At 28.9% G+C, this 10428-nt stretch overlaps 1 protein-coding gene across 1 annotated transcript; it reads left to right on the top strand.

Annotated features, from left to right (window-relative positions):
• Nucleotides 1-1534: 1534 nt before the first annotated feature.
• LOC107163124 (thioredoxin-related transmembrane protein 2 homolog) lies at nt 1535-5469 on the top strand. The gene is made up of 5 exons (XM_015510374.2): nt 1535-1893; nt 1980-2160; nt 2730-2919; nt 4855-5050; nt 5112-5469. The coding sequence occupies exons 1-5, from the start codon at nt 1741-1743 to the stop codon at nt 5232-5234; spliced, it is 843 nt and encodes a 280-aa protein (XP_015365860.1). The 5' UTR covers nt 1535-1740; the 3' UTR covers nt 5235-5469.
• The last annotated feature ends 4959 nt before the right edge of the window (nt 5470-10428 follow it).

Here is a 10428-nt window from a genome sequence, read left to right as displayed (position 1 = left end):
AGATTTAATTATCCAAACAATGGTATTATCAAATATGGCTTGTTCCAAAATATCCTCTTTATTGTTTGTATACGGCCTATGGTTACAGCCTTGTATCTTACTTAATTTATAACTCTTGATAGTTAATACGAATGAGTGGGTTCTCTTTCAGTTTATTGGGTTTGTACTAATTGTACTTTTCCGGTTTTGGAAATGGTACTGAACTACTGACTACTGGCTCCAAATAGTAGGTATGTCAGAGAATTGCGGAAAAAAAATCTCCAGACCACAATATTACTCACAGTCACAACCTCTTGAAAATGGTTGAACATATTATATTTTTAAACGTTAATTATTATCTATAATTAGCACATTATTAATATTTAAACTAGTCTAAAATACACTCGGACATCTTAAAGAACTAAATTTAGAACAACTCCAACGTATAAAATTTGAGCACTCTTTTTGCAAATGATAAATAAATCCGATGTGCGATGGCTTAGGTTTTTTACCATCAGTTTTAAAAATTTCCACCGATTCCATAGCGTTGTTGTTCTGTACTTGTGTATAGTGTGTGCTGTGTCCTAAATGTGTACCGAGACCTATAATATGTGGTGCACTGAAAAACGTTGCTAATTTTTATTGTACAATACAATGTTTGAACATGGTCATACCCGATAACCATTTATTTTAAGATAGAGTATCAAAATTATGTTTGTGAGCCCATTACAGATAAGATGAGTAGTTGTAACCTTTTACCATACCTATGCCTTTTACCCTATAATATATAATATCAAAGGTAACCGGTAGGTACAAACTATACTACACACAACAATCATATTAAATAACATTTGAAAATCTTATATCGTATAAATTGTCGTCAAAATGTTACAAAAAACTTAATATTTTATTTCGGAAATTTAATTTTTACAGACTTATACCAACATAAAATTAGTTTATAAAATATTCTGCTTTGGAATATGAAATTAAAACTCAATGATGTTGTTGTTCAAAAAAGTAAAAAACTTAAAAAATTATAAGGATAAAAAATATTTAAAAATATATTTTTTTTAATAAAAACTTTGTTTTTCTAACTATATTAATTTATTGAATGATATAATATAATATAATATACTTACGTATTTGTAATTCAATATTAATAATGTGGTAATTATAGATATAATATAATATATTAATGTTTAAAAAATATTTGTGAGTAATATTGTAGTCATGGCAGTCTGGGGATTTTTTTTCCCGGGGATTTTTTTTTCGATTGCAATGTCTGATTTGTTCATCATAGTGAATTTGAAATCCTTTAAAAAAGGAATGGACATGGGAACTAATATATATAAAATATTAAATTACATTCTAATAGTAATGTTGTTAAAATTTTGAGTCAGCGAAATCAAGTATAAAATATAAATATTATAAATATAAATGTATAATAAACATACCAGTCTGTAATCTTAACATCATAACCAGCTGATCGCTGAATAACCATGTTCGTGATAATATACTATCTAAGGATAATTTGGCACTATGTTGTTAATTAATTATTGTTATTAATAATTAAATATCAATCATGCAATATTGCATTTTAGTAAAATTTTGTCGAAATTTGTTTCTATTAAAAATTTTCTGAAGTATTTACGTCGGTTAATAACAATTTATATTCCGATCGACGATAGCTAACTTCATCTTAATCTATTATATCGAGTTGCTTTTATACAAGTGCAAAAATCATTGTTTATTTTATTCACAATGGTGATACAAAAGAAAGAGTTGATTCTTTTACTAAAACCTTATTATTGGATTAACATAATACTCACGTGTTCGTATGTGTTTTGCAAAAAGATGGATATTTTTTGTCAGTATATATTCTCACCGACTGAAAATAATTGTGAATTAGATGCTGTAAGTAACTTATTCGACAAACTACTTATCAAAGATTATGGTTTTCAATTTTGTTTCATTTCAAAATTAACTATTGTTACTTATAGAAAGAATTGGAAATATTACTATTCCTCATGATTGTTGTAATGATTCGGACAAGGAAAGCTGGAAGTGTTACTATGCTAGCTTATCTGTCATCCAGTTTCTTGTACACTAAAGGAGCAAATTTATTACTGTGGTTCTATGCAGATGTTCGATATGGTTTATTCTTCACTGCTGTTATTATTGGTAAGCAGTTTTATATTTTTTTATATAAGTGTACATAGGCGCCCGCATGGGGGGCATGCTGGGGCATTTGCTCCCCTGGCTTTTTCAAGATATTTATTTTTATATTGTATATGAGTATAATAAAAAAGGTTAATATTTTAAAACATCTAGTAAAATTATAATATTTATACTCAAATCCTAACATTGCCCCCCCCCCCCTAGAAAAATTTCTGCGGCACCTATGTAAGTGTAGTTTGCTGTGAAAAATCAGTGTTCTAATTTTTGAAAAAATATGGAAACCTATTAAAATATTCAAGATTAATGCAATCAATTTCTGAAATAAGCTTTATGCATATTTTTATATTAGTTTTCTTTAAATTTTATTATTATGACATTTTTTTAATCTCACCTGTTTATTTTTCCCAATCATAATAGGTACCTATTTAATCAGATTTAATAACAAAAAATTGCATCATTGATTTCTTGAGTTATAATCAGAAACAATATAAATATTATGACTGTATTATAATACTACCTTGTGTTAAAATATTGGCTTGTACGTGATTATTAAATTGTTATTTAATTTATAGTTGTAAGCTTATGTCTACCAGAGCCAACATATTCAGGTCCAGAAAATGTGGTGTACTTCAGATCATTGGCCACTTTAGAAGAAGCACTAAGAGAAAATAAACAGCATACTGTATGGCTTGTTTGTTTTTATACTGTTTGGAATCCTACGTGCGCTAATTTTGCTCCAATATTTTCACAATTATCTGTTCAGTATGTATTGGTTATGGATAAAAAAAATAAATAGTATTATATATTGTATGTATACAGTATACATAATATATGAAATATTATTACATAATAGTAAGGCTGAATGTAATCATATGACTAGCCATACAATTTACAAGAATTTTATAATTTTATAGGTAATTTAAGCCATTAAACATGGTGTGTTTCAAAAATAAGAGTCCTTATACACACAATATTTAAGGTTTAAATTAGTATAAAAAGATGGACTTCTATCCATTTTTGATAAAATTATTCAATTCTTTATAACAAACATAATAGTTGTATAATAATGCAATAATATTACGGTATCTCAGTAATTCCACCGTGCGTTAATCCAGTACGTCCTGTAATTCGGTTATTTTTTTGGTATAATAACCATAATATAACTAAAACTACCTGATCTAATTCTGAATGAATTAGATATTTTATTATTATTTAGTTAACGCTAATGAATGTAGTGTTTCGGTTGGTTATTGCGTATATTACATGTTAAATCAAAATGCTGCAAGTATTTAGGTTATGCAATCAGTAAAAATATGTTTTTATATGAAACTCCAATAATTCGAAAGTCCTCTGGTGATATCTGTTGAATTACCAAGATTGTACTGTAGTTATATAATTGCTTACAATTGTACAAAATAAATTCATCTTCCCATTTTATTGTTTAAAAATAATGACAAATTTACTATTACAAGTAAAAATGGTGATATTATTTCAACATAGAAATATAGAATATTGTATCACAACATCAACTTTAAGAAAATAAAAAAATAATAAATTATGAGCCTCTATTTTCTGGTGCCTTCATATAATTAATATAAATTAAGTATTTTAGCTACTGATAAATAAAACTTGATAATAATTTAAATATTATTAAGCAGTGATTCTATTAAAAATAGACAAATAAAAAATGACTAAATTATTATGATTGAAATAGGAATGGAGCACTTGGAACAATAACAAAACGACAAATATTCATATTTTTGAATTCATTATACTTAAATTATTATCTAAGCTAATAAATTTCAAATTACATCTCTATCACACATTACAAAAATTAAAAAAACACCATCAATGTCTTAGTGCAATGGAGTGTACAATATTTGAGTGAGTCTATCTTTAGCCAACAGACACAAAAATTTGTATTATAGAGTTGGATTTGTTCGTCTGTTCTTTGCCCCCTTATATTTCTGATGTTTGTAGCTACATTAATAATTTTTCTATGACAAAATTGACACTCTGACGTCTTGATGACATTTTTAATGACACAAACAAATATAATATATTTAAATTAAAAAAAAAAAATAATCATAAATAAATATTATTTACAAAATCTATAACCCATAGCAACCATTAATAAACAAAAATTTCTATCGTAAATCTAGCTGACCCCGTGCACTTTGCCCTTAAAATATGACAACCCTTTAAAAAATTGTGATTGTTCAAATCTTTTTGGATGTAACTCACAGCAATTCAGCCACCCTAGCAGGAAATTCGTAGATTAGCGGCTATTAGTAAAACTCAGATTACTTTAAAATATTGATATGTACTATGCAATTATAATAATAGCTTTAAACCCCATGGCAACCATTTATAAGCAAAAATGTCTATCGTAAATCTCAAATCTCAATACTCCTGTTTGAGCACCTCCTGGGGATGATCAGTTCCATATTTAAATTAGCCTAAAACGTATTTATATATATCAGACCTCTTAAATATTCACAAAAAATTTGATAAAAATCGGTCAAGCCGCTACGAAGGAGTTCAATAAATAACACTGTGGAACAACATTTTTATATACCTATTAGATTAATTTACATTGCTTAGTGATTTTCATTGCTATCAATATAATGTTTAAAAGTATATTAATTTGTTTTATTTTTATGTGTGAATTAATGTTGAATCAAAACTATATTTCAGGTATGATACAAAATATCTTAAATTTGGTAAAATAGATATAAGTAGATATCCTGATGCTGCTTATAAATATAATATTAGTGATTCATCTTTAAGTCGACAATTACCAACTGTAATAATGTTTAAAAATGGAGTAGAAGAACTTAGAAGACCAACATATGATAGCAAAGGAAAGATATTTAAATTTTTTTTTACAGAGGTATGCATATATTATTAGTAGATTCAATATGAATAAATAAATAATTTTTTTCATATTTTAGCCTAATTTCAAAGCAGTTTTTGATTTGAACAATGTGTATAATCAATGCAAGTTAGCAGATAAGAAGAAAAACAGCGATGTAGAGCAAACATTGAAAACTAATAAAAAAGAAAAGAAAACATAAACCATTTAAATAACATCAAAATGTATTTAAATGTTCTGGGCGTGTGTTTGTGTTATGATTTTATTATCGGTTTATTATTGACATTAATGTTGAGCAATAACATGTGAATGTTCTGTTCTTTAAATTCACTCTTTCTCTATGAAATTGATGATATATTGAAAACAGTGTTGTAACTTTTGAAGAATGTAGTGAAATCACAAGATCATCTGGATTTTTTTTTTTTTTAACTTAAATTAATACAATATTAAGCTTGTCTGTTATCAAAGATATATTTTAGTTTATAATGAAAATTCAAATTTATACATTACATAGCTATTAGCTACCCAATTTTTTCAACATGCGGGTTACACTCAAAATTTATATTTTTACTGCTAGCTATACTAGCAGTAAAAATATATACTTCACGGTTTTTTTGTTCATTCTGATAAACATGACGAGTATAATACTATCTTTGTTCACTTTCAAATTTATGACTTCTTATATGTGTTTCTACTATTTAGATTGCTAGTTAACAATTTGTTTTTGTTTTTAGAAATGAAGTGCTTTTATATCAAAATAAAAAATACTATGACAAAAATAAAATTGTAATACAATTCTTACCAAATGAAAAGGTATCAGTAAAAACATTTTTAAAAAAAGCGGGTAAGTCGTGGATGTCGCTCTGCTGTACAGTAGGTTACTGTAATGGATGGGATTAAATTTGAATGCAATGATAGATATCATTGTAGACGAAAAACGATTCTGAACGGAGATGATTTGTCAGTCTAGGATATATTATATTTAAATATTGTCATATATTCTATATTGAAACAAATATTTTATTTTTCAATTAAGACGCATTTTGCATAAGGCACGGTTAATAAATTAGTGTAGTTATCATAATTCATAATACCGGTAATTATCATAGATATACATCATATACCTGGTTTGAGGATAAATCGTTATGCGATTTCATAAAAATTTAAAACTCAAACGCTCAAAACATTTTTCCTATAATGACGCTTCAAATTTTCTCAATATCTATTTGAAGAAAAACTTATGGAAAACTGAATGTTGATTTTTTTAACCTTAGATATAAATACAAACAATTTTATGAATTTTGAACTACAAAATAATTTGCAAATATTCATGGTTTTGACGAATTTTTGTCAATATTTGAACTTCAAAGTGCTAATAAAAAACAATTGTGCCTATGTACTTTTATAATCTTTTAATCACTATAAGAATAACTTATGAGGAACTTTTTATTACATTTTCAAGTATTTTGATTGGGCCAAAAAATTTTTATTGACACTTCAAAAAAATTGTTCAGAAAAATTTAAAATTTCAGTTGTCTATAAATATCTAAAAAAAGTTAAAATATTTTGAAAATTATGTGATGTAAAAAAAATGCCAATTTAAATAACTGGTAAAATTTTCATGTATCTACGACTTATACTTTTTGAATAATAACAAATGTTTAAAATCGTTTGGGGATAAATCGTTATCGTTACGCTATTTCGTAAAAATTTAAAATTCAAACACACTTAAAATTTTTCCTATAATGATGTTTCAAGTTTTATCTATGGCTACTTGAAGGAAAACTTAGTGTTGTAATTTTAATTTTTAGTTATGAACACAAAAAATTTTATGATTTTTCAACTTCAAAATTATTTGCAAATTTTCGCGTTTTTGACAGATTTCTCAAAAATTTTAACTATAAACGCTTATAAAAAAATTATGTCTGACGATTTTTAATTTTTTTTTTAGCTACAATAAGAAAAACTCATAAGGAACCTTGAATTAAATTTTCAAGTTTTTTTGGTCATCCAGAATTTTTTTACCGACATTTCAAAAAAAAATTCTCATAAAAATCGAAAATTTCTGTTGGAATTATAAATAAAACACCCTATATCATGTAGTGTATATAATATGTTCACACTGTAGTTCAGCAGACGCTGACTATACATTTTTATAATACTATAACAAATATGTCTTGTGTAGCTGGTATACACAGTTAGTCATTGATATATATTACGCCTCATAACACTATTGTACTGTTATGGACGTGCACTTAGCGATTCCACACAAATAAAATAACACGAGTTTAAATTACTTTGGCTCAAAATAATATTCTTTATTTGATTGTAATACGTTTAATTATATGAAAACACTCTGAAATGGTCTGTAATGGTCTGTCGTAACACCAACATTCAAACACTGACTGCTACGTGTGCGAGTCTCCGCATACGAGCTGGTCGCCCGTTCCAAAGGGTTTATTCAGCAGATTCCTTAGACCAGTCGTATGGAGAAGGAGTACTACTCGCCTGTTGTCACACACGTATCAGTTTACAATATAAACAATAATAATAATAATAATGTTACAACAGTATTCAGTGGTTCTTAACACCCCTACCCTTAAATGGAACATGGGGGCTTAATAGCGCCCATTTTCCACCACATAATTTTTACTTAATTATTTTCTGAGAGCTCAGTTTCTGCAAGATCTGGCTTATACATTTTTATATTATTCTTTTTATATTTGAATACAATGAAAATATTTAAAATAATTATACAACTAATAAATACATATAATATTACTACTTGTACATTTATCATTATACAACTTGGAGGTTCTGAGGGTAGTTTTTCTAAAGTATTTAATTCTTGTAAGCTATGTGTAAATTCAGTTAGATCTTTTATGATCTGTACATTAACAATACTCTGGGGTATAAGTAAATTTAACAATTTTGTAAAGGAATGTTTGAAATTAAGTTTTGGATTTTCTGGAATTAAATCAGCATAAGTGTTTGCTCTTATGTGATTGGAGGGTAGCAATAATATTTTATCAGTATGAATGTTACATGCTGTGATAATAGTCAGTCGACCGACACCATAAATCTCAAAAGTAAATGTTCTGGCTGGATTTTCGCAGTTTATCGTTATTATTTCAGATTGTGTGTAGAATAACCAAGAATTTGACTGTGGAAGTCGGTTCCACACAGATGCATTTGTTGTCACAAATTTTATATTACAAGTATCGGGGAATTTCTGTGGTTTTGACATGAGCGAAATTTCGCATATGTTTGACTTAGATTTATGATGGATCGGTTGACTATTTTTACATAGTGTATATGATTGCACCTCCCTGCACATTTCCCATTGCTTATTTGTCAACGAGAAAAATTTTTGCGTATCATAGCTAGTTGCTATAATCTCCATACTAGGGTCAATTAAGATAAGGCTCTGGCTATCGTATATAATAGGTGACGGAATTACTTTATAGGCATTGAAATCAATGGTTTGTACTAGCGGAATTTTTGTTACAAATATAAGGTATTGACCTTTATGACAAATTGTTATTTCCGAAATTTATATGAAGTCAGAAATAGATTCTGTTTTAATCTCAAGTGGGAAAGCCGTCCCTATTGGAATGTTTGTCTTAATTTCACGAAGTTCTGTTAACCAACGCTGGGTGTGTAATACACTGGTGTGTAATTTCCCGTGTAAGGCAGAATCAATTATTGCCAAAAGATTTTGTGTCTCATATGCGTATTGGTTTAGTAGGACTTCGAAAAAGAGAGTCTGTTCTAATAGCGCTGTTCTGATCTTTATTTGATCAATGTCCTTTGCGTTTTTCTTAGCTTGTTCACTTAGTAGCTGAATGTTCTGTTCAAGTTTCTGCTGGTTCGTTAATATCTGATTTAGTGTGCTATTATTTTCATTGGTTGTAAATTCAATGATTCGAGTTTGCTCCGGTGTTAAATTGATATCTTTTACTTCTCTTTTCATCAATTGAGTTATTTTGTTGAAGATAAATCTGAAATCAATGTTCTCAGCATTACCGAATAGTACGTTGGCCACCCGACTAACAGCGTTGCTAAGTCCACGACGGGTTCTACTTTTAGACTGATCATTGTTTCCTATAGTCGATAAAATTTTTTGGTGATTTTGATCAATTTCATGGAGGTATGGAACAGTTGCTTGCGCAAACTGTCGGCAGCTTTGCGTATTTTCTGAATTTTCGATTTTCTGACGTATTTCACTACAGAGTTGAGACGTAGTATTATAAAATCTGGACAACGCTACGTATCTCGTTGTGTAAGATTCTAGATTAAGAAAATTTATTAGCTTCCAGTCGGAGTCTGTAACTTTTAATTTGCCTAGAAATTTGTAATAAAGTCCTTCCGTTTTGTTGAAATGTGTAATTGCGGCTACATCCGCGGGTGGAAAATTCTGACATTCCGTCATCTTTGTTTGTAGGAGTATTGAGGTAACAAGCAGGTATCCAACGATTATTGTTGAAGTGTTCATTTTAAATTCTCTGTAAAACAGTGATGGGTTGTCATTAGTATCATTCATAGAATGGTTTTAATAGGTTCGGATGAATCTTTTGCCTCTTTGCCTTTTTCTTTATTGTTACGTTTTTATTGATAGGGTCAACTTCTAAAACTTCAAAAGGGCCTAACCATTTTGGAGTTAATTTATTGATTGAGGTTTTGTCTTGTAGCAAAACCTTCTGTCCTACCTCGAAGATTCTGTTATTGGCATTTTTGTCATATTGAGCTTTTGATTTATGTTTTGCTTCAATCAAATGCCTTTTAGCTATCGCATGTGATTTTTGTAATTGCTTCTTGATTTCGAATTGGTAATCCTCATAATTATATCGAGGTTCTGGTTCCTTTAATAAGGATGAGGGAATTGCAACTGGATTCCCGTATACCAATTCGTAAGGTTGATATTTAGTTGCTGAGTGAACTGTGGAATTGTGACAGAACATTGCATATGGAATTTTCACATCCCAATTCAATGGATCCTTGTCAACGAAATTTCGGAGATATTCTCCCAGAGTACGGTGACTTCTCTCCAGAGAACCATTACTCTGAGGGTGGTACAGGGTTGTTGAAGTCTGCTTTATCTTAAGAAGGTTGCAGACTTCCTTGAAAACTTTGCTTAAAAACTCTGTACCACAATCGGTTACAAGGCTCTGTGGTAGACCAATGCAAGCATACAAACTGTGTCACAAAATGGTGTGCCACCGTATTGGCTTCATGGTTTTCCATTGGGGCTGCCCATGCAAATTTGGTTAGATCATCTAGTAGTGTCAAGATAAATGAATTCCCTTTATGGGATCTTGGTAGAGGTCCTACCACATCCAAAAATATCTTCTCAAAGGGTCGGCTAGAAGTAGTTGTGATTACCATGGGTTCCTTCA

The sequence above is a fragment of the Diuraphis noxia genome, unplaced genomic scaffold (assembly GCF_037042655.1).
Source record: "Diuraphis noxia isolate RWA-SAM2 unplaced genomic scaffold, SU_Dnox_SAM2 contig0001, whole genome shotgun sequence".
NCBI lineage: Eukaryota > Metazoa > Arthropoda > Insecta > Hemiptera > Aphididae > Diuraphis > Diuraphis noxia.
The sequence above is the reverse complement of the archived record's forward strand: the minus strand, read 5'-3'. Positions and strand labels throughout refer to the sequence as shown.